Genomic DNA, 25,660 nt, shown 5'->3' on the forward strand with positions numbered 1-25,660 from the left:
ATTAATTAATTGATTTCACATTCTACCTTCTGCTGTGGTGGGATTTGAACCCAAATCCCCAGAACAATACCCTGGGTCTCTGAGTTACTAGTTCAGTGACAATACCACTATGCCACTGCCTCCCCGTTGCTAACGTCCCATTTATTCCATGAGCTATAGGTTTGCTCACAAGTCTGTTGTGTGGCACTGTATCAAACTCCTTCTGAAAATCCATGTACACCACATCAGTAGCATTGCCCTCATCAACCCTCTCTGTTACCTCCTCAAAAAAATCCAGCAAGTTCGTTAAACATGATTTTCCCTTAAGAAATTCATGCTGGCTTTCCTTAATTAACTAGCATTTGTCCATGTGACTATTAATTTTGTCCCGAATTATTTTTCCCAGAAGTTTTCCCAGACGGAAGTTAAACTGACTGGCCTGTAGTTGCTAGGCTTATCTTTACACCCTTTTTGAACAAGGGTGTAACATTTGCAATTCTCCAGTCCTCTGGCACCACCCCTGAGACTAAGGAAGACTGATAAATTATGGCCAGCGCCTCTGCGATTCCACTCTCACTTCCTTCAGTATCCTTAGAGTCATAGAGCTATACAGCACAGAAACAAGCCCTTCAGCCCATCATGTCTGTGCTAGCCATCACGCACCTAACTACTCTAATCCCATTTTCCAGCACTTGGCCCATAGCCTTGTATTCTATGGTGTTTCAAGTGCTCATCTAAATACTTCTTAAATGTTGTGAGGGTTCCTTCCTCTACCACCCCTTCAGGCAGTGTGTTCCAGATTCCAACCACCCTCTGGGTGAAAACATTTTTCCTCAAATCCCCTCTAAACCTCCTGCTTCTTACATTAATTCTATGCCCCCTGATTATTTACCCCTCTGCTAAGGGAAAAAGTTTCTTCCTATCTATCCTATCAATGCCCCTCATAATTTTGTACACCTCAATCAGGTCCCCCCTCAGCCTTCTCTGCTCTAAGGAAAACAACCCTAGCCTTTTCAGTCTCTCTTCATAGCTGAAATGCTCCAGCCCAGGCAATATCCTGGTGAATCTCCTCTGCACTCTCTCCAGTGCAATCACATCCTTCCTATAGTGTGATGCCCAGAACTGTACACAGTACTCCAGCTGTGGCCTAACTAGCGTTTTATACAGCTCCATCATAACCTCCCTGCTCTTATATTCTATGCCTCGGCTAATAAAGGCAAGTATCCCATATGCCTCCCTAACCACCTTATCTACCTGTGCTGCTGCCTTCAGTGATCTATGGACAAGTACACCAAGGTCCCTCTGACCCTTTGTACTTCCTAGGGTCCTACCATCCATTGTATATTCCCTTGCCTTGTTCGTTCTCCCAAAATGCATCACCTCACACTTCTCAGGATTAAATTCCATTTGCCACTGCTCCGCCCATCTTATCAGCCCATCTATATCGTCCTGTAATCTAAGGCTTTCCTCTTCACTATTTAAGACACCATCAATTTTCATTCATCTGTGAACTTACTGATCATACCTCCTATATTCACGTCTAAATCATTAATGCACACTACAAATAGCAAAGGTCCCAGCACCGATCCCTGCGGTACACCACTGGCCACAGGCTTCCAGTCACAGAAACAACCCTCGACCATCACCCTCTGCCTCCTGCCACTAAGCTAATTTTGGATCCAATTTGCCAAATTGTCCTGGATCCCATGGGCTCTTACCTTCGTAACCAATCTCCCATGCGGGACCTTTATCAAAAGCCTTACTGAAGTCCATGTAGACTACCTCAACTGCTTTACCCTCATCTACACATCGAGTCACTGCCTCGAAAAATTCAATCAAATTTGTTAGTCATGATCTCTCCCTGACAAAGCCATGTTGACTATCCCTGATTAATCCCTGCCTCTCCAAGTGGAGATTAATCCTGCCCCTCAGAATTTTTTCCAATATTTTCCTAACCACTGATGTTCGACTCACCGGCCTGTAATTACCTGGTTTATCCCTGCTACCCTTCTTGAATAATGGTACCACATTCACTGTCCTCCAGTCCTCTGGTACCTCTCCTGTATCCAGAGAGGATTTGAAAATTTGTGTCAGAGGCCCTGCTATCTCCACCCCTGCCTCACATAACAGCCTGGGATACATCTCATCTGGGCCTGGGGATTTATCCACTTTTAAGCCTGCTAAAACAACTAATACTTCCTCCCTTTCAATACTAATATGTTCAAGTATATCACAATCCCCCTCCCTGATCTCTACACCTACATCGTCCTTCTCCATAGTGAATACAGATGAAAAGTAATCATTTAAAACCTCACCTATGTCCTCTGGCTCCACACACACATTGCCACTTTGGTCCCTAATGAACAAAGAACAAAGAACAAAGATAATTACAGCACAGGAACAGGCCCTTCGGCCCTCCAAGCCTGCGCCGATCCAGATCCTCTCTCTAAACATGTCGCCTATTTTCTAAGGTTCTGTATCTCTTTTCTTCCTGCCCATTCATGTATCTGTCTAGATACATCTTAAAAGACTCCATCGTGCCCGCATCTACCACCTCCGCTGGCAATGCGTTCCAGGTGCCCACCACCCTCTGCGTAAAGAACTTTCCACGCATATCCCCCCTAAACTTTTCCCCTTTCACTTTGAACTCGTGTCCTCTAGTAATTGAAACCCCCACTCTGGGAAAAAGCCTCTTGCTATCCACCCTGTCTATACCTCTCATGATTTTGTACACCTCAATCAGGTCCCCCCTCAACCTCCGTCTTTCTAATGAAAATAATCCTAATCTGCTCAACCTCTCTTCATAGCTAGCGCCCTCCATACCAGGCAACATCCTGGTGAACCTCCTCTGCACCCTCTCCAAAGCATCCACATCCTTTTGATAATGTGGCGACCAGAACTGCACGCAGTATTCCAAATGTGGCCGAACCAAAGTCCTATACAACTGTAACATGACCTGCCAACTCTTGTACTCAATGCCACGTCCGATGAAGGAAAGCATGCCGTATGCCTTCTTGACCACTCTATTGACCTGCATTGCCACCTTCAGGGAACAGTGGACCTGAACACCCAAATCTCTCTGGACATCAATTTTCCCCAGGACTTTTCCATTTACTGTATAGTTCACTCTTGAATTGGATCTTCCAAAATGCATCACCTCGCATTTGCCCTGATTGAACTCCATCTGCCATTTCTCTGCCCAACTCTCCAATCTATCTATATTCTGCTGTATTCTCTGACAGTCCCCTTCACTATCTGCTACTCCACCAATCTTAGTGTCGTCTGCAAATTTGCTAATCAGTCCACCTATACTTTCCTCCAAATCATTAATGTATATCACAAACAACAGTGGTCCCAGCACGGATCCCTGTGGAGCACCACTGGTCACACGTCTCCATTTTGAAAAACTCCCTTCTACTGCTACTCTCTGTCTCCTGTTGCCCAGCCAGTTCTTTATCCATCTAGCTAGTACACCTTGGACCCCAAGCGCCTTCACTTTCTCCATCAGCCTGCCATGGGGAACCTTATCAAACGCCTTACTGAAGTCCATGTATATGACATCGACAGCCCTTCCCTCATCAATCAACTTTGTCACTTCCTCAAAGAATTCTATTAAGTTGGTAAGACATGACCTTCCCTGCACAAAACCATGTTGCCTATCACTGATAAGCCCATTTTCTTCCAAATGGGAATAGATCCTATCCCTCAGTATCTTCTCCAGCAGCTTCCCTACCACTGACGTCAGGCTCACCGGTCTATAATTACCTGGATTATCCCTGCTACCCTTCTTAAACAAGGGGACAACATTAGCAATTCTCCAGTCCTCCGGGACCTCACCCGTGTTTAAGGATGCTGCAAAGATATCTGTTAAGGCCCCAGCTATTTCCTCTCTCGCTTCCCTCAGTAACCTGGGATAGATCCCATCCGGACCTGGGGACTTGTCCACCTTAATGCCCTTTAGAATACCCAACACTTCCTCCCTCCTTATGCCGACTTGACCTGGAGTAATCAAACATCTGTTCCTAACCTCAACATCCGTCATGTCCCTCTCCTCGGTGAATACCGATGCAAAGTACTCGTTTAGAATCTCACCCATTTTCTCTGAGTCCAAGCATAACATTCCTCCTTTGTCCTTTAGTGGGCCAATCCTTTCTCTAGTTACCCTCTTTCTCCTTATATATGAATAAAAGGCTTTGGGATTTTCCTTAACCCTGTTTGCTAAAGATATTTCATGACCCCTTTTAGCCCTCTTAATTCCTCGTTTCAGATTGGTCCTACATTCCCGATATTCTTTCAAAGCTTCGTCTTTCATCAGCCGCCTAGACCTTATGTATGCTTCCTTTTTCCTCTTAGCTAGTCTCACAATTTCACCTGTCATCCATGGTTCCCTAATCTTGCCATTTCTATCCCTCATTTTCACAGGAACATGTCTCTCCTGCACGCTAATCAACCTCTCTTTAAAAGCCTCCCACATATCACATGTGGATTTACCTTCAAACAGCTGCTCCCAATCTACATTTCCCAGCTCCTGCCGAATTTTGGTGTAGTTGGCCTTCCCCCAATTTAGCACTCTCCCTTTTGGACCACTCTCGTCTTTGTCCATGAGTATTTTAAAGCTTACGGAATTGTGATCACTATTCCCAAAGTAGTCCCCTACTGAAACTTCAACAACCTGGCCGGGCTCATTCCCCAACACCAGGTCCAGTATGGCCCCTTCCCGAGTTGGACTATTTACATACTGCTCTAGAAAACCCTCCTGGATGCTCCTTACAAATTCTGCTCCATCTGGACCTCTAACACTAAGCGAATCCCAGTCAATGTTGGGAAAATTAAAGTCTCCTATCACCACCACCCTGTTGCTCCTACATCTTTCCATAATCTGTTTACATATTTGTACCTCTATCTCACGCTCGCTGTTGGGAGGCCTGTAGTACAGCCCCAACATTGTTACCGCACCCTTCCTATTTCTGAGTTCTGTCCATATTGCTTCACTGCTCGAGTCCTCCATAGTGCCCTCCTTCAGCACAGCTGTGATATCCTCTTTGACCAGTAATGCAACTCCTCCACCCCTTTTACCTCCCTCTCTATCCCGCCTGAAGCATCGATATCCTGGGATATTTAGTTGCCAATCATGCCCTTCCCTCAACAAAGTCTCAGTAATAGCAATAACATCATACTCCCAGGTACTAATCCAAGCCCTAAGTTCATCTGCCTTACCTACTACACTTCTTGCATTAAAACAAATGCACCTCAGACCACCAGTCCCTTTATATTCATCATCTGCTCCCTGCCTGCTCTTCCCCTTAGTCACACTGACTTCATTATCTAGTTCCTTACAGGCTTTTGTTACTACCTCCTTACTGTCAACTGACCTCAATTGGTTCCCATCCCCCTGCCACATTAGTTTAAACCCTCCCCAACAGCGTTAGCAAAAGCACCTCCAAGGACATTGGTTCCAGTCCGGCCCAGGTGTAGACCGTCCAATTTGTAATAGTCCCACCTCCCCCAGAACCGGTCCCAATGTCCCAAAAATCTGAACCCCTCCTTCCTGCACCATCTCTCAAGCCACGCATTCATCCTGACTATTCTTTCATTTTTACTCTGACTATCACGTGGCACTGGTAGTAATCCTGAGATTACTACCTCTGAGGTCCTACTTTTTAACTTGGCTCCTAACTCCCTAAACTCTGCATGTAGGACCTCATCCCGTTTTTTACCTATATCATTAGTGCCTATGTGCACAATGACAACTGGCTGTTCACCCTCCCCCTTTAGAATGTTCTGCAGCCGATCTGAGACGTCCCTGACCCGTGCACCTGGGAGGCAACATACCATTCGGGAGCCTCGTTTTCGACCACTGAACCGCCTATCTACTCCCCTTACAATCGAATCCCCTACGACTATAGCCCTTCCACTCTTTTTCCCGCCCTTCGGAACAGCAGAGCCAGCCACGGTGCCATGGACCTGGCTACTGCTGCCTTCCCCTGGTGAGCCATCTCCCTCAACAGTATCCAAAACGGTATACTTGTTTTGGAGGGAGATGACCGCGGGGGACTCCTGCGCTGCCTTCCTGCTCTTTCTCTGCCTTTTGGTCACCCATTCCCTTTCTCCCTCAGCAATCCTAATCTGCGGTGTGACCAATTCACTAAACGTGCTATCCACGACCTCCTCAGCATCGCGCATGCTCCAAAGTGAGTCCATCCGCAGCTCGAGAGCCGTCATGCGGTCTAACAAGAGCTGCAGCTGGACACACTTCCTGCACGTGAAGGAGTCAGGGTCATCAGCCATGTCCCTGAGCTCCCACATTGAGCAAGAGGAGCATGATACGGGTCTGAGATCTCCTGCCATTTTTAATCTTAAGTTTAAACTTAGTTAAATGAAAAAGGAACGAAAAGTTTTTACCAATCACAATAAAACCAGAGAAATCGAAAAAGCCTTACCTTATAAACACCCCACCGGGTCCTTTTTTTTGGTTAGAGGAGGAGGGCGGGTGGGAGACACTACAAGTGTGGTGTCTCGGGTTCAGAAACCGCCCAAATATATAGTGTTTTACTTACCCAGCAGCCCCCTGGCCTCCGCCGAAAAACAAAAGGAAATTAAATTTACTTTCAAACGGACTTTCCCAGCTGCTCACTCGCTCACACGCTGCTCCCGAAAAAGCTGCTGCACTGAAAGTTCCTGGTTATCCTCTTGCCCTTAATATACTTATAAAACGCCTTGGGAATTTCCTTTATCTTACCCTCCAGTGTTTTTTCATGTCCCCTCTTCGCTCTCCGAATTACTTTTTTAAGAACCCCCCTACACTTTCTATACTCCTCTAATGCCTCCGCTGTTTTCAGTGCTCTGAATCTGCCACAAGCCTCCTTTTTTTCCCTGATCCAATCCTCTATATCCCTTGACATCCAGGGTTCCCTGGACTTGTTGGTCCTACCCTTCACCTTAACGGGTACATGTTGGCTCTGAACTCACTATTTTCTCTTTGAATGACTCCCGCTGATCAGATGTCGACTTTCCTGCAAGTAGCTGCTCCCAGTCCACTTTGGCCAGATCCTGTTTTTTCAAATTGAAATCGGCCTTCCCCACATTCAGTATCTTTATTTCTGGTCCATCTTTGTCCTTAACCATAACAACCCTAAACCTTAGAGTTATGATCACTATCCCCGAAATGCTCCTCCACTGACACTTCTACCACTTGACCGCTTCATTCCCGAGGATTTGGTCCAGTACTGCCCCTTCTCTTGTAGGACTTTCTACGTACTGGCTCAAAAAGCTCTCCTGTATGCATTTTAAGAATTCTGCCCCCTTTAAGCCTTTTGCACTAAGACTATCCCAGTTGATATTGGGGATGTTGAAATCCCCTACTATTATTACCCTATTATTTTTACACCTCTTTGAGATTTGCCTACATATCTGCTCCTCTATCTCTCCCTGACTGTTTGGAGGCCTGTAGTACACTCCCAGCCAAGTGATTGCCCCCCTTTTTGTTTTTAAGTTCCACCCATATGGCCTCATTTGAGGAACGTTCTAAAATAGATTAGGATTATTTTCATTAGAAAGACGGAGGTTGAGGGGGGACCTGATTGAGGTGTACAAAATCATGAGAGGTATAGACAGAGTGGATAGCAAGAAGCTTTTTCCCAGAGTGGGGGATTGAATTACAAGGGGACACGAGTTCAAAGTGAAAGGGGAAAAGTTTAGGGGGGATATGCGTGGAAAGTTCTTTACGCAGAGGGTGGTGGGTGCATGGAACGCATTACCAGCGGAGGTGGTAGACGCGGGCACGATAGCGTCTTTTAAGATGTATCTAGACAGATACATGAATGGGCAGGAAGTAAAGAGATACAGACCCTTCGAAAATAGGTGACATGTTTAGATAGAGGATTTGGAGCGGCGTAGGCTTGGAGGGCCGAAGGGCCTGTTCCTGTGCTGTAATTTTCTTTGTTCTTTGTTCTTTGTATATCATCCCTCCTTACTGCAGTAATTGACTCCTTGATCAACAGTGCAATGCCACCTCCTCTTTTACCCCCTCCCCTGTCATGCCTGAAGATTCTATACCCTGGAATATTGAGCTCCCAGTCCTGCCCCTCCCTCAACCATGTCTCTGAGATAGCAATAATATCATAATCCCATGTGTTAATCAACGCCCTCAATTCATCTGTTTTACTAGATTGAAATAGATGCAATCCAGCCTTGTATTTTTCACTTGTGTCTTAACATGTCTATATTTGCTCTGCCTTCCAGACTGACTCAGTTTCTCTTCTATATTTGACTGTGAATCACCCCCTACTGTACCTCAACTCTGTATCCCACCCCCCTGCCAAGTTAGTTTAAAACCCCCCCAACAACACTAGCAAACCTCCCAGCAAGGATGTTGGTCCTGTTCCGGTTCAGGTGCAACCTGTCCAACTTGTACAGGTCCCACCTTCGCCAGAAACAGTCCCAGTGATCCAGGACACTAAAGCCCTCCCTCCTGCACCATCTCCTCAGCCACGCATTGATCTGCTCTATCCTCCTATTCCTATACTCACTAGCACGTGGCACCGGGAGTAATCCAGAGATTACAACCTTTGAGGTCCTGCTTTTTAATCTGCTACCTAGCTCCCTAAATTCTTGTTGCAAGACCTCATCCCTCTTCCTGCCTATGTCGTTGGTACCAATGTGTACCATGACCTCTGACTGTTCACCCTCCCCCTTCAGAATGTTCTGCAGCCGCTCCATGACATCCTTGACCCTAGCACCAGGGAGGCAACATACCATCCTGGAGTCTCGTTTGCAGCCACAGAAATGCCAGTCTGTTCCCCTTATGATAGAATCTGTTATCAGTATGGCTCTCCCAGTCTTTTTCACCCTCTCCTGTGCAGCAGAGCCACCCGTGGTGCCACAAATTTGGCTGTTGTTGCTTTCCCCTGGGGTCATCCCTTCCCCCCCCCACTCAAAAGTATCCAAAGCAGTATTTGATCTGAGAGGGGGATGGCCACAGGGGACTCCTGCACTACCTGCCTGCACCTACTACTCCTCCTGGTGGTCACCCATCCCTTTTCTGTCTGTGCAGCCATTACCTGCGGTGTGACCACCTCACTAAACGTGCTATCCATGACAGCTTCAGCATGGCGGATGCTCCACAGTGAATCCACCCACAGCTCCAGCTGTACAATGTGGTCAGCTAGGAGCTGCAGATGGACACACTTCCTGCACACATGGCCGCCAGGGACACTGGAAGTGCAGCTAATAAACTCATTTGGCAGGGGGATGGGATACAGAGTGGAGGTACAGTAGGGGGGGTGATGCACAGCCAAATGTAGAAGAAAAACTGTGTCAGTCTGGAAGGCAGAGCAAATATAGACCTGTTAAGACACAAGTGAAAAATGCAAGGCTGGATTGCATCTATTTAATGAAAGGAGTCTTACTAGTAAGACAAATGAATTAAGGGCATTGATTAGCACATGGAATTATGATATTATTGCTATCACAGAGACATAGCGCAGGAGGAGCATGCCACGGGACTGAGATCTCCTGCCATGACTTAGCCTCAGATTGAGCTCCTTAGTTACTCCCTTTAATTGAGAATACTAATTACGATAGGGACCTGATTCTACTCCAAACGCTACCTACTACAATCTAAATTCCCTACCTTTACTTCTACTTCAGCTATTGAAAGTAGTAAAAAAGTGTCGAAATACTCACCTATTCCTACTTACCAATCAGCTGCCTCCCCTTTCAACACATCACTTTCTGAACTGTGACGTCACTCATGGAACTCTCTCGCTGTCCCTGTGAGAGTCTGTGAGAGAATGCCTCTTTTAAACTGCTGGAACTCCTGCTTGCCGGTGCCTGACTCCTTGCAGGTCCACTCGGTCTCGCTCCTTGGATGCATCTCATCCGACCCTGTTGTTTTATCCACTTTAAGTACAGACAGCCTATCTAATACTTCCTCTTTATCAATTTTAAACCCCTCTAGTGTCTGACTTACCTCCTCTTTCATCATTGCCTGGGTTGCATCTTCTTCTTTGGTAAAGCCAGATGCAAAGTATTCATTTAATACCTCAGCTATGCCCTCTGCCTCCATGTGTAAATCCCCTTTCTGGTCCCTAATCAGTCCCACTCCTCCTTTTACCACCCTTTTACTATTTATATGTCTCTCGAACACTTTGGGATTTCCTTTAATGTTAGCTGCCAGTCTCTTTTCATGCTCTCTCTTTGCTTCTCTTATTTGCTTTTTCACTTCCCCTCTGGACCGTCTATATTCAGCCTGGTTCTCAATAGTATTTTCTACCTGGCATCTGTCATAAGCACAGTTATTATTATTTATCTTAATCTCTACCTCTTTTGTCATCCAGGGAGCTCTGGATTTGTTTACTTTTCCCCTTCGAGGGAACATACCTTGACTGTGCCCAAACTATCTCTTCTTTGAAGGTAGCCCATTGTTCATCTACCAGTCTTCCTGCCAGCTTTTGACTCCAATTTATTCGCCCCAGTTCCATTCTTACCCCATTGAAGTTGGCCTTCCCCCAGTTAATTATTCTTACCCTGGATTGCTCTTTGTCCTTTTCCATAGTCAGCCTAAACCTTATGATACAATGATCATTGTCCCCTAAATGCTCTCCTACTGATACTTGATCCACTTGGCCCAGCTCATTCCCAAGAACCAGGTCCAGCAGTGCCTCCTATCTCACTGGACTAGCAACATACTGTTGTAGTAAATTTTCCTGAATAAACTCTAGGAAATCTTGCCCTTCACTGCCCTTTACACTATTATTATCCCAGTCTATATTTGGATAATTAAAGTCCCCCATTAAAACTACCCTTATCATTTTTGCACTTCTCTGTAATTTCCTTGCAAATTTGTTCCTCCACTCCTTCCAACTAGCTGGTGGTCTATAGACAACACCGAGCAATGTAACTGCACTTTTTGAATTCCTTAGCTCTAGCCAAATAGATTCTGTCCTCGACCCCTCAGGGAGATCCTTTTTCTCCAGCACTGCAATGCTCTCCTTAATCAATACTGCCATCCCTCCCCCTTTTCCCTTTCCTATCTTTCCTGAACACCTTGTATCCAGGAATATTCACCACTCCGTCCTGTCCTCCTTTGAGCCAGGTCTCTGTTATAGCCACAGCATCATATTTCCACAAGGCAATCTGCGCCTGTACCTCACCAGTCTTATTAACTACACTCTGTGCATTCACATACATGCACATTAACTCTGATTCAGACTTTATTACATTCACCCTTACTCTGACCCCACCCCCAATAACTTACTGTTCCGTACTCTTGTGCTATCTATCTCCCCCAGTATTCTGTGCTCCTTGGTATTCCTCTCTGATACTAGCTCCTGGTTCCCACACCCCAGACAAGTTATCAGTTTTTCTTCCCTCCGCTCTGAGTTCCCTCTCAGGTTCCCATCCCCCTGACAATTTTGTTTAAACCCTCCCCAACAGCACGAGCAAATCTCCCTGTGAGGCTATTCATCCCTATCCTGCTAAGATCCATCTGGTACAGGACAGAACATTAAAAGGAAAATTATTGGAGCGTGTAAAAAAGGTAATGTATTAATTGTGGGGGACTTTAATTTGCATATAGACTGGGACAATCAAATTGGCACCAGTGGTCTAGAAGATGAATTTTTAGAATATTTTTGTGACAGTTTCTTGGAGCAACCTGTTGTAAACCGATGAGGGATGAAGCTATCTTGGATCTCCTATTGCGTAATGAAACAGGGTAAATAAGCAATGTCATAATAACAGATCCACTGGGAAACAGTGATCATAATTCCATTGAATTTCATGTTCAGTTTGAAAGTGACACATTTCAATCACAAACAGGAATCTCAGTAAGGTTAATTGGGTAAATGGACTGGAAGGTATGAGGGGAGAACTGGCTAAGGTTAATTGGGTAAATGGACTAGAAGGTATGGTGGTCAATGAACAGTGGGAAACATTTAAAGAAATAATTCAAAGGGTTCAACAAAAGTACATTTCGTTCAAAAACAAAAACTCGTCAAGAAAGACCGATCCATGGCTCACTCGGAAGTTTTCAGGAGAAGATTAGACTAAAAGAAGAGGCTTACGATGTTGTAAAAAATAATAGCAAGTCTGAGGATTGGGAGTGTTTTAGAAACCAGCAAAGGGCCACCAAAAAGTTGATAAAAAGGGACTAATTAGAATGTGAGAGTAAACCAGCCAGCAATATAAAAACAGATTGTAAGAGTTTTTATAAGTACATAAAAAGGAGGAGAGTAGCTAAAGTAGACGTTGGTCCCTTAGAGGCAGAGACAGGAGTAATCATCATGGGGAATGAGGAAATGGCAGAGGCATTGAACAAATATTTTGTGCTTGGCTTCACAGTAGAAAACACAAGTTCCATAGTAGAAATAGGCTGTAATCTCGGGGCTAAAAAGAGTGAGGAGATAAGGATATTGATATCAGCCATGAAAAAGTATTGGAGAAACTTGAGAAACTAAAATCTGACAAGTCCCCAGGACCAGATGGCCTACAACCTAGGGTTCTAAAAGAGATAGCTGCAGAGATAGTAGATGCACTAGCTATGACTTTCTAGAATTCCTTAAATTCAGGAATGGTCCCGTCAGATTGGAAGTTGACAAATGTTACGCTGCTTTTCAAGAAAGGAGATAGAGAGAAAACAGGGAACTACAGGCCAATTAGCCTAACATCAGTCATAGAATCATAGACCGTTTAAGGCAGAGAAAGAGGCCACTTAGCCTATTGTGCCTGTGCTGGCTGAAAAACGATAGATCTATTCTAATCCCACCTTCCAGCATTTGGTCCGTAGCCCTGCAGATTACGGCACTTGAGGTGAATATCCAGACTCCTTTTGAATGATGAGTTGAGGGTCTCTGCCTCACCTACCCTTTCAGGCAATCAGTTCCAGACCCTCACCACCCTCTGAATGGAAACATTTTTCCTTATCTCCCCTCTAATCTTTCTACCAATCACTTTAAATCTATGCCCCCTCATCACTGACCTCTCTGCTAAGGTGAATAGACCCTTCACCTCCACTCTATCCAGGCCCCTCAAAAATTTTGTATATTTCAATCAGATTTCACCTCAGCCTTCTCTGTTCCAAGGGGAACAACCCCAGCCTATCCAGTCTTTCCTCATAGCTGCATTTTTCCAATCCTGGCAACATCCTCGTAAATCTCCTCTGTACCCTCTCTAGTGCAATTACATCCTTTCTGTAATGAGGTGACCAGAACTGCACACAGTACTCAAGTTGTGGCCGAACCAATCAGTTATACAGTTCCAGCATAACCTCCCTGCTCTTATATTCTATACCTCGGCTAATAAAGGAAAGGATTCCATTTGCCTTCTTAACCACCTTATCAACCTGTCCTGCTACCTTCAGGGATCTGTGGACATTCACTCCAAGGTCCCTCACTTCCTCTACGCTTCTCAGTGTTTTCCTATTAATCATATATTTCTTTGCCTTGTTTGACCTCCCCAAATGCATCACCTCACACTTCTCCGGGTTGAATTCCATTTGCCACTTTACTGCCCATCTGACCAGACTATCAATATCTTCCTGCAGCCTGCAGCTATCCTCCTCGCTATCTACCACACGGACAATCTTTGTGTCATCTGCAAGCTTCTTGATTAAGCCTCCTACATTTATGTCCAAATCGTTAATATATACCACAAAAAGCAGGGGACCCAGTACTGAGCCCTGCGGAATGCCACTGGAAACAGCCCTCCAATGGCAAAAAAACCTGTCAACAATTACTCTTTGTTTTCTGCCACTGAGCCAATTTTGTATCCACTTTGCTGCATTTCCCTGGATCCCAAGGAATTTTATTTTTTTAACCAGTCTGCCATGTGGGACCTTGTCAAAAGCTTTGCTAAAATCCATGTAGACCACATCAACTGCACTACCCTCATCTATCTTCCTTGTTATGTATTCAAACAATTTGATCAAGTTGGTCAAACAAGATCTTCCCTTAACAAATCCATGCTGACTATCCTTGATTAACCTGTGCCTTTCTAAGTGACAGTTTATCCTGTCTCTCAGAATTGATTCCAATAATTTGCCCACAACCGAGGTTAGACTGACTGGCCTGTAATTATTCGGTCGATCTTTCGCTCCCTTTTTAAACAAGGGTACAACGTTAGCAATTCTCCAATCCTCTGGCACACACCTGTATCCAGTGAGGACTGGAAAATGATGGTTAGACCCTCTGCTATTTCCTCTCTTGCTGCTTTTTAAAAACTCATTCATGGGGGATGTGGGCATCGCTGGCTATGCCAGCATTTAGCATCTAGCCAGCATTAGGCCATCCCTAATTGCCCTTCAGAAGGTAGTGGTGAGCCTGTGGTACATTACATCTGGCCCTGGTGATTTATCAACTTTCAAGGATGCTAATCCCATGAATACCTCTTCTCTCCCGATGTTTATCACATCCAATACTTCACACTCTTCCTCCTTCACTACAATATCTGCATCGGCCCCTCTTTTGTGAAGACAGATGCAAAGTATTCATTAAGAACCATACCAGCATCTTCCGCCCCTACACATAGGTTACCTTGTTGGTCTTTTATGGGCTCGACTCTCTCCTTGGCTATCTTCACACTCTTAATATATTGATAAAGCATATTTGGGTTCACCTTGATTTTGCTTGCCAATATTCCTTCATGCCCTCTCTTTGCTTTCCAGTCATTGGGAAGATGCTGGAAACTATTATTAACATTGCACTTGGAAAAGCAGAGTATGATTAGAACAAGTCAGCATGGTTTTACAAAAGGGAGATCCTGTTTGACAAATTAGTTAGACTTTTTTGAGGATGTAAATAGTAGGGTAGATTAAGGGGAACCAGTAGATGTAGTATATCTGGATTTTCAAAAGGCATTCGATAAGGTGCCACACAAAAGATTAATAGGCAAGATAAGGGCTCATGGTGCTAGGGGTAATATATTAGCATGGATAGGGTATTGGTTAACAGACAGGAAGCAGAGAGTGGGCATAAATGGGGCATTTTCAAATTGGCAGGCAGTGAATACTGGGGTGTCACAAGAATCAGTGCTGGGGCTCAGCTATTTACACTCTATATTAATGACTTAGATGAAGAGACAGAGAGTAATGTATCTAAGTTTGCTGATGATACAAAGTTCGGTGGAAAGGTAAGCTGCGGGGAGGATGTAGAGAGGCTGCAAAGAGATATAGACAGGTTAAGTGAGTGGGCAACAAGATGGTAAATGGAGTATAATTTAGGGAAGTGTGAAGTTGTTCACTTTGGTTGTAAAAATAGAAAAGCAGAATATTTTTTAAAAGGTGTGAAACTGCTAAGTGTTGGGAGTACTCGTACAAGGAACGCACAAAGTTAACATGCAGGTGCAGCAGGCTATTAGGAAGGCAAATGGCATGTTGGCCTTTATTGCAAGGGGATTGGAGTACAGGAATAAAGAAGTCTTACTAAAATTGTACAGGGCTTTGGTGAGACCGCACCTGGAATACTGTGTGCAGTTTTGGTCTCCACATTTAAGAAAGGATATACTTGCACTGGAGGCAGTGCAGTGAAGATTTACTCGATTAGTCCCTGAGATGAGGGGGTTGTCCTATGATGAGAGGCTGAGTAATTTGGGCATATATTCTCTGGAGTTTAGAAGAATGAGAGGCGATCTAATTGAGACATACAAGATTCTGAAAGGGCTTGATAGGGAATAAGCTGAGAGATTGTTCCCACTGGTCAGGGAAACTTAAACACGGGGACACAGTCTCAGGATAAGGAGACGATCATTCAGGACTGAGATGAGGAGAAATTACTTCACTCAAAGGATTGTGAATCTTTGGAATTCTCTATCCCAGAGGGTTGTGGGTGCTCCATCATTGAATACATTTAAGGCTGGGATAGATAGATTTTTGATCTTGCAGGGAATCAAGGGATATGGGGAGCATGCAGGAAAATGGAATTGAAGCCCAATATCAGCCATGATCACATTGAATGGTGGAGCAGGCTCGATGGGCCATATGGCCTACTTCTGCTCCTATTTCTTGTGTTCTTGTAGAAACAGGAAGAGGCAACAATTCTTGGTAGCAGTGGTTTACAGGCCACCAAACAGTAATGGTAATGTAGGGCATGGTATAAATCAGGAAATTAGAAGTGCATGTCGCTAGGGTGATCCAGTAATCATGGGTGACTTGAATCTACATCTCGACTGGGTAAATCTAATGAGCACCAATGCTGTGGAAGAAGAATTCCTGTACTGTGTCCAAGATCGTTTTCTGGAGTAATATGTTAACCAACTAGGGAACAGGCTATTTTGAATCTGGTATTATGCAATGAGAAAGGGCTAATTAATAATCCGGTGGGAAAAGTGACCAGATTATGATAGAATTTTCCATTAAGTTTAAAAAAAGATGTAGTTGAATCCAAAACTAGGGTCTTAAATCTAAACAACAGCACTTATTAAGGTATGAGGAGCGAATTGGCCATGATGGATTGGAAAAATACATTAAAAGTTTTGAGAGTAAATAGGCAATGGCTAGTATTTAAAAAAAATTAATGCATGGTTTTCAATAAACATACATTCCTTTAAGGCAAAAGAACCCAATCGGGAAAGCGAGTCAACTGTGGCTAACAAAGGAAGTTAAAGATAGTATTAGATCAAAGGGGGAGTTTTGAATCCAGCGAAGAAGGACCCAGAAATTGAAAGAGAGACTAGAATATGAATATAAACTAGCAAGAAATATAAATACGGATTGTAAAAGGTTCTATAGGTCGAACCATTGAAAAGTTACAGCACAGAAGGAGGCCATTCAGCCCATCGTGTCTGCGCTGGCTGAAAAATCTAGCCGCCCAATCAAATTCCACCTTCCAACACCTGGTCTGTATCCTGGCCAGTTACAGCATTTCAGGTGCATGACGAGATACCTTTTAAATGAGTTGAGAGTTTCTGCCTCCACCACCATTCCTGGCAGTGAATTCCAGACACCTCTGGGTGAAAAAGTTTTTCCTCATGTCCGCTCTAATCGTTCTGCCAATCACCTTAAATCTGTGCCCTCTGGGAACTGACCTCTTTGCTAGGGGAAACATGTCCTTCCTGTCTATCTCGGCCCCTCATAATTTTGTACGCCTCAATTAAGTCACCCCTCAGCCTCCTTTGTTCCAAGGAAAACAACCCTAGCCAATCCAATCTTTCCTCTTAGCTGCAACTTCAAGCCCTGGCAACATTCTTGTAAATCCCCTCTGTACTGTCTCCAGAGTAATTATGTCCTTCCTGTAATGTGGTGACCAGAACTGTACGCAATACTCCAGCTGTGGCCTAACCAGTGTTTTATACAGTTCTGCTTTTGAATTCTATACCTCAGCCAATAAAGGAAAGCATTCCATATGCCTTCTTCACCACTCTATCTACCTGTCCTGCCACCTTCAGGGACTTGTGGACATGCACTCCAAGATCTCTCACGTCTTCTACTCCTCTCAATATTCTCCTGTTTATTGTTTATTGCTTTGTTTGCCCTCCCCAAATGCATTACTGGCATGTTAGGTATGTAAAAAGGAAAAATATTAGCAAAGACAAAGTTGGGTCCATTACAGGCAGAGACAGGAGAATTTATAATGGGAAATAGAGAAATGGCAGAGAAGCTGAATAATTACTTTGTCTCTGTCATCACAGAGGAAGGTACAAGAAATCTTGCTAAAATAATTGAGATCCAAGTGTCTAATGAGAATGAGGAATTGAAAGAAATTAGGATTAGCAAAAAAGTAGTATTGGAGAAATGAACGGAACTGAAAGTTTACAAATCCCCGGGACCCAATGATCTTCACCCTCGAATGTTGAAAGAGATGGCTACAGAGATAGTGGATGCATTGGTGATCATCTTTCAAAATTTTATAAATTCTGCAATGGTGCCTGCAGATTGGAAGGTTACAAATGTAACCCCACCGTTTAAGAAAGGAGGGAGAGAGAAAACAGAGAACTACAGGCTTGTTAGCCTGACGTCAGGGAAAATACTAGAATCTATGAAAAAGGTTGAGATTACTTAGAAAATAATGATCTGATTAGGCAGAGTCAACATGGATTTAAGAAGGGGAAATCATGTATGACAAACTTGTTAGAGTTTTTGAGGATGTTACTAGCAGAGTGGAGAAGGGGGAATTGCTGGATGTGGTATATTTGGACTTTCAGAGGCTTTTGATAAAGTTCCACATAGGAGGTTAGTGTGCAAAATTAAAGTGCATGGAATTGGGGGTAATATTTTAGTATGTATTGAGGATTGGTTCACAGGCAGAAAACAGAAAGTAGGAATTAAAGGGTCATTCTCACATTGGCAGGCTGTGACTAGTGGGGTACCGCAGGGATCAGTACTTGGGCCCCAGCTGTTCACAATATATATCAATGATTTGGATGTGGGGACCAAATGTAATATTTCCAAGTTTGCGGATGACACAAAACTTGGTGGGAATGTGTGTTGTGAGGAAGATGCAAAGTGGCTTCAAGGGGATTTCAAGGGTCTTAAATCTAAACAATGGCAATTATGAAGGTATGAGGAGCAAGTTGGCCATGGTGGATTGAAAAAATACATGAAAAGTTTTGCCAGTAGATAGGCAACGGCTAGTATTTAAAGAATTAATGCATGGTTTTCAAAATACAAGGTTGAGTGAGTAGGCAAGAACATGACAGATGGAATATAATGTGGATAAATGTGAGGTTATCCAGTTCAGTAGGAGGAGCAGAGGTGCGGAGTATTTCTTAAATGGTAAGAGATTAGGAAGTGTAAATGTACAAAGGGACCTGGGTGTCCTTGTCAATAAGTCACTGAAAGCTAACATGCAGATGCAGCAAGCAATTAGGAAGGCAAATGGTATGTTAGCCTTTATTGCAAGAGGATTTGAGTACAGGAGCAAAGAAGTCTTGTTTCAATTGTATAGAGCATTGGTGAGGCTGCATCTTGAATATTCTGAAATAAAAGCAAAATACCGCGGATGCTGGAAATCTGAAATAAAAACAAGAAATGCTGGAAATACTCAGCAGGTCGGGCAGCATCTGTGGAGAGAGAAGCAGAGTTAATGTTTCAGGTCAGTGACCCTTCATCAGAATATTCTGTGCAGTTTTGGTTCCTTTGCTTGAGGAAGGATATACTTGCCATAGAGGGAGTACAACGGAGGTTCACCAGACTAATTCCTGGGATGGTGGATTGAGGAAACTGGACCTGTATTCTCTGGAGTTTAGAAGAATGAGGTGATCTCATAAAAACTTACAAAAATTCTTAAAGGGATAGACAGGGTAGATGCACAAAGGATGTTTCCCCTGGCTGTGGGGTCTAGAACCAGGGGACACAATCTCAGAATAAAAGGCAAGCCATTTAGGACTGAGATGAGGAGGAACGTCTTTACTCAGAGGGTGGTGAGCGTTTGCAATTCTCTGCCCCAGAGGGTGGTGGAAGCTCAGTCATTGAGTAAGTTCAACACAGAGATTGATAGATTTCTAGTTGTTAATAACATCAAGGGATATGGGGATGGTGCGAATATATGGTGTTGCGGTAGATGATCAGCCATGGTCTAGAATGGCGGAGCAGGCTCGACGGGCTGAATGGCCTAAACCTGCTCCTATATTACCATGTTCCAGCCAAAGTGCAGTGAATCACTTCTAGTCTTTATCTCTTCTAGGCCAAAGACTGAAAGTTGCAATGGGAAAAAATACAATCAATCAGCAATGAAAGTAAGTAACCAATTTAATCCAAAGAATCTCATGGTCCCTTTATCTAGTAAAAGGACACAAATTACCACATTTACTCAATTCAATTTCCTAACTTCTCAGTGAGGGGCTGAACTCACAACCACTGGAACAAATGAAGTGTAAATGTCATGGGGTTATTGTATCCTTCCTGCCCATACCTCAGTCCCACTCTTTTATTTTTATTCATTCATGGGATGTGTGCGTCACTGGCCAGGCCAGCATTTATTGCCCATCTCTAATTGCCCTTGAGATGGTGGTGGTGAGCCGCCTTCTTGAACCAGTCCATGTGAGGTCGGTAGACCCACGGTGCTGTTTGGAATTGAGTTCCAGGATTTTGACCCAGTGACAGTGAAGGAACGGTGATATAGTTCCAAGTCAGGATGGTGTGTGACTTGGAAGGAAACTTTCAGGTGGTGGTGTTCCCATGCATCTGCTGCTCTTGTCCTTCTAGTTGGTAGAGATCACTGTTTGGAAGGTGCTGTCTAAGGAGCCTTGGTGCATTACTGCAGTGCATCTTGTAGATGGTACACACTGCTGCCACTGTGCGTCGGTGGTGAAGGGAGTGAATGTTTGTGGTTGGGGTGCCAATCAAATGGGCTGCTTTGTCCTGGATGGTGTTGAGCTTCTTAAGTGTTGTTGGAGCTGCACCCATCCAGGCAAGTGGAGAGTATTCCATCACACTACTGACTTGTGCCTTGTAGATGGTGGACAGGCTTTGGGGAGTCAGGAGGTGAGTTACTCGCCTCAGGATTCCTAGCCTCTGACCTGCTCTTGTAGCCACGGTATTTATATGGCTACTCCAGTTCAGTTTCTGGTCAATGGTAACCCCCAGGATGTTGATAGTGGGGGATTTAGTGATGGTACTGCCACTGAATGTCACGGGGAGATGGTTAGATTCTCTCTTGTTTGAGATGGTCATTGCCTGGCAGTTGTGTGGCGCGAATGTTACTTGCCAATTATCAGCCCAAGCCTGGATATTGTCCAGGTCTTGCTGCATTTCTACACTGACTGCTTCAGTATCTGAGGAGTCACGAATGGTGCTGAACATTGTGCAATCATCAGCAAACATCCCCACTTCTGACCTTATGATTGAAGGAAGATAAACTATTAGGATTGAGAAGCCCCCAGGGCCTGATGGCCTACATCCTTGGGTCTTAAAGGAAATGGCAGTGGAGATAGTGGATCCATTGTTTATAATATTCCCAAACTCCTCGGATGCGGGAAAGGTTCCAGTGGATTGGAAAAATGCTAATGAAACGCCCTTGTTCATAAAGGGAGGGATGAGGTTCTGCAGGCTGAGTTTCGGGAGTTAGGAATGAGATTAGCGAGCAGGACCTCAAAGGTAGTAATCTCCGGATTACTCCCAAGGCCACATCCTAGTGAGTATAGAAATAGGAAAATACACCAGATGAATGCGTGGCTGGAGAGATGGTGCAGGAGGGAGGGCTTCAGATTTCTAGGGCATTGGGACCAGTTCTGGGGAAGGTGAGACCTGTACAAGCTGGATGGTCTACACCTGAACAGGACTGGGACAAATATCCTTGCAGGAAGGTTTGTTAGTGCTTTTGGGGATGATTTAAACTAGGTTGGCAGGGGGATGGGAACCTGAGGGCAGTTTCAGATAGGACAAATTCAGACCAGGGACGCAAGGTGGAAAATTAGCGAGTGACTCTGAAAGACAGAAGAAGCAAAGGTTAAAAGTGTGCAGCACAGTAATTTGGCAGTGTTAAAGGGTATTTATTTAAATGCAAGGAGTGCAGTAAATAAACACTCTTTGGGGCAGCACAGTGGCGCAGTGGTTAGCACCACAGCCTCACAGCTCCAGGGATCTGGGTTCGGTTCTGGGTACTGCCTGTGTGGAGTTTGCAAGTTCTCCCTGTGACCGCGTGGGTTTCCGTCGGGTGCTCCAGTTTCTTCCCACAGTCAGAGGCTTGCAGGTTGATAGGTAAATTGGCCATTGTAAATTGCCCCGAGTGTAGGTAGGTGGTAGGGAATATGGGATTGCTGTAGGGTTAGTATAAATGGGTGGTTGTTGGTCAGCACGGACTTGATGGGCCTGTTTCAGTGCTGTATCTCTGAATAAATAAATATAAAGCCGATGAGCTGAGGGAACAGATAGACACATGGCAACACGATATTGTTGGTATAACAGAAACTTGGCTTAAGGAGGGGCAAGAATGGCAACTCTCCATCCCTGGATATAGAGTTTTCAGGCAAGATAGAGAGGGAGATAAAAAAGGAGTGGGTGTAGCATTATTGGTTAAGGAATCAATAACAGCTGTGAGGAGGGATAATATGCGAAATGAATCATCAAATGAGACGATGTGGGTGGAGATCAGAAATAAAAAGGGGGCAGCCACACTACGAGGAGTGTACTATAGACCCCCAAATAGTGAGAGGGAGGTAGAGGAACAAATATGTAGGCGCATTTCTGAGTGTACAAACTATAGGCAATAATAGTTGGGGATTTCATCTATCCCAATATCAACTGGGATACAAACAGTGTGAAGGGCACAGAGGGGGCAAAATTCCTGAACTGCGTTCAAGAGAACTTTTTTAGCCAGAACGTAACAAGCCCAATGAGAGGGGATGCAATTCGAGATTTAGTCTTCAGTAATGAAGCTGGGCAAGTGGAGGAAGTAACAGTGGGTGACCATTTTGGAGATAGTGACCATAATACAGTTAGTTTTAGCATAATCATGGAAAAGAACAAAGATAAAACAGGAGTCAAAGTTCTAAATTGGGGGGAAGGCAAATTTTATGAAACTGAACAAAGAATAAAGAAAATTACAGCACAGGAACAGGCCCTTCGGCCCTCCAAGGCTACGCCGATCCAGATCCTCTATCTAAACCTGTCGCCTATTTTCTAAGGGTCTGTATCTCTTTACTTCCTGTCCATTCATGTATCTGTCTAGATACATCTTAAAAGACGCTATCGTGCCCGCGTCTACCACCTCCGCTGGCAACGCGTTCCAGGCACCCACCACCCTCTGCGTAAAGAACTTTCCACGCATATCCCCCCTAAACTTTTCCCCTTTCACTTTGAACTCGTGTCCCCTAGTAATTGAATCCCCCACTCTGGGGAAAAAGCTTCTTACTATCCAACCTGTCTATACCTGAGAGGTGATCTGGCGAAAGTGGATTGGATTGGACACAATTACTTGAAGAAAAATCAGTGGCAAACCAGTGGGAGGCATTCAAAAGTGAGATACTACAGGCACAACAGTGTAGGCATGTCCCTACAAAGATAAAGGATGGTACAGCCAAATCTAGAGCTCCCTGGTTATCTAAAAGCTTACAGGATATGTTCAAGCAGAAAAAGAAAGCTTATGACGATCACAAAAAACTAATACTTTAGAAAGCCCAGAGGAGTATAGAAAGTGCAGGGGTGAAATAAAAAAGGAAATTAGGAAAGCAAAGAGAGGATATGAAAAATTATTGGCAGGTAAAATCAAGGAAAACCCAAAGATGTTTTATCAGTACATTAAGAGCAAGAGGATAACTAAGGAAAGGGTAGGACCTATCAGAGGTACAAGGGAATTTACATGTGGATGCAGAAGATGTGGGCAGGGTTCTTAATGGGTTTTGTGCCTGTGTCTTCACAAAGGAGGATGATGCAGACACTGTAGTAAAAGAGGAGGAGTGTGAAATATTCAATATGATAAGCATAATAACAGAGGAAGTACTAGAGGGTCTGACTTCCTTGAAAGTGGATAAATCACCAGGGCCGGATGGATTGCAACCTAGGTTTTTAAAGGAAGCCAGGGAGGAAATAGCGGATGTGCTGAGGATCATCTTCAAATCCTCACTAGATACAGGAGAGGTGCCAGAGAATTGGAGGTTTGCAAACATTATACCATTGTTTAAAAAGAGTGCGAGGGATAGGCCAAATAATTACAGGCCGGTCAATCTGACCGCAATGGTGGGTAAATTGTGAGAATCAATTCTGAGGGACAGAATAAACTGCCATTTAGAAAGGCATGGATTAATCAGGGATTCTTTTCTTTTGGACCTCCTTCTCTCGAGAGACAATGGATACGCGCCTGGAGGTGGTCAGTGGTTTGTGAAGCAGCGCCTGCAGTGGCTATAAAGGCCAATTCTGGAGTGACAGGCTCTTCCACAGGTGCTGCAGAGAAATTTGTTTGTCGGGGCTGTTGCACAGTTGGCTCTCCCCTTGCGCCTCTGTCTTTTTTCCTGCCAACTACTAAGTCTCTTCGACTCGCCACAATTTAGCCCTGTCTTTATGGCTGCCCGCCAGCTCTGGCGAATGCTGGCAACTGACTCCCACGACTTGTGATCAATGTCACACGATTTCATGTCGCGTTTGCAGACGTCTTTATAGCGGAGACATGGACAGCCGGTGGGTCTGATACCAGTGGCGAGCTCGCTGTACAATGTGTCTTTGGGGATCCTGCCATCTTCCATGCGGCTCACATGGCCAAGCCATCTCAAGCGCCGCTGACTCAGTAGTGTGTATAAGCTGGGGGTGTTGGCCGCTTCAAGGACTTCTGTGTTGGAGATATAGTCCTGCCACCTGATGCCAAGTATTCTCCGAAGGCAGCGAAGATGGAATGAATTGAGACGTCGCTCTTGGCTGGCATACGTTGTCCAGGCCTCGCTGCCATAGAGCAAGGTACTGAGGAAGACGTCTGCAAACGCGACATGAAATCGTGTGACATTGATCATAGTCAACATGGATTTGTTAAGGGAAGCTCATGTCTTCCTAACTTAATTGAATTCTTTGAAGAAGTAATAAGGAGGATTGATCAGGGTAATGCAGTGGATGTGGTCTAAATGGATTTTAGAAAGGTATTTGACAAGGTCCCATATGGCAGACCGGTCAGTAAAATGAAAGCCCAGGGGATACAGGGGAATGTGGCAGGTTGAATCCAAAATTGGTCAGTGTCAGGAAACAAAGAGTAGTCGTCAATGGAAGTTTTTGTGAATGGAATAGGTTTACAGTGGTGTTCCACAGGGCTCAGTGTTGGGTCCCTTGCTGTTTGTGGTATATATTAATGATTAGGACTTAAATGTGGGAGGCATGATTGGGAAATTTGCTGATGACACAAAAATTGGCCATGTAGTTGATAGTGAAGAGGACTCCAGACTCCAGAATGTTATCAATGGTTTGGTTGAGGGGGTGGAAAAGTGGCAAATGGAATTCAATCCTGAAAAGTGTGAGGTAATGCATTTGGGGAGGGCAAATAAAGCGAGAGAATACACAATAAACGGGAGGATATTGAGAGAGGCAGAAGAAGTGAGAGACCTTGGAATGCATGTCCACAGGTCCCTGAAGGTGGCAAGACAGGTAGATAGAATGGTGAAGAAGGCATATGGAATGCTTTCCTTTATTAGCCGAGGTATAGAATTCAAAAGCAGGGATGTAATGCTGGAACTGTGTAAAACACTGGTTAGGCCACAGCTGGAGTATTGTGTACAGTTCTGGTCACCGCATTATAGGAAGGACATAATTGCTCTGGAGAGAGGACAGAGGAGATTTACAAGAATGTTGCCAGGGCTTGAAAGTTTCAGCTACGAGGAGAGATTGGATTGACTAGGGTTGTTTTCCTTAGAGCAGAGGAGGCTGAGGGTTGACTTAATTGAGGTGTATAAACTTATGAGAGGCCGAGATACAGTAGACAGGTAGGACCTGTTTCCCCTAGCAAAGGGGTCAATTACCAGGGAGCACAGATTTAAGGTGATTGGTAGAAGGATTAGAAGGAACATGAGGAAAAACTCTTTCACCCAGAGGGTGGTGGGTGTCTGGAATTCACTGCCCGGATCAATGGTGGAGGCAGAAACCCTCAATTCTTTTAAAAGGTACCTGGACATGTACCTGAAATACTGTAACCGGCAAAGCTATGGACCAGGTGCTGAAAGGTGAGATTAGATTCGGAGGCTAGTTTTTTACAGCTGGCATGGACACAACGGGCTGAATGGCCTCCATCTGTGTCGTAATTTTTCAATGGTTTCCATGATTCTAAGAGAGAATCTA

General features: G+C 44.5%; 1 protein-coding gene across 2 annotated transcripts in view; it reads left to right on the forward strand.

Moving 5' to 3' along the window:
* Window positions 1-25,660, forward strand: part of LOC137368613 (ribonuclease T2-A-like) — a 171,476-nt gene that overhangs the window by 36,061 nt on the left and 109,755 nt on the right. For both annotated transcript variants that reach the window (XM_068028756.1, XM_068028757.1), the window contains exon 4: window positions 19,596-19,647. In XM_068028756.1, coding sequence (XP_067884857.1) covers window positions 19,596-19,647 — 52 coding nt within the window. The remainder of the gene's footprint in view (window positions 1-19,595; window positions 19,648-25,660) is intronic.

Source organism: Heterodontus francisci, chromosome 4 (assembly GCF_036365525.1).
Source record: "Heterodontus francisci isolate sHetFra1 chromosome 4, sHetFra1.hap1, whole genome shotgun sequence".
NCBI classification, from domain to species: Eukaryota; Metazoa; Chordata; class Chondrichthyes; order Heterodontiformes; family Heterodontidae; genus Heterodontus; species Heterodontus francisci.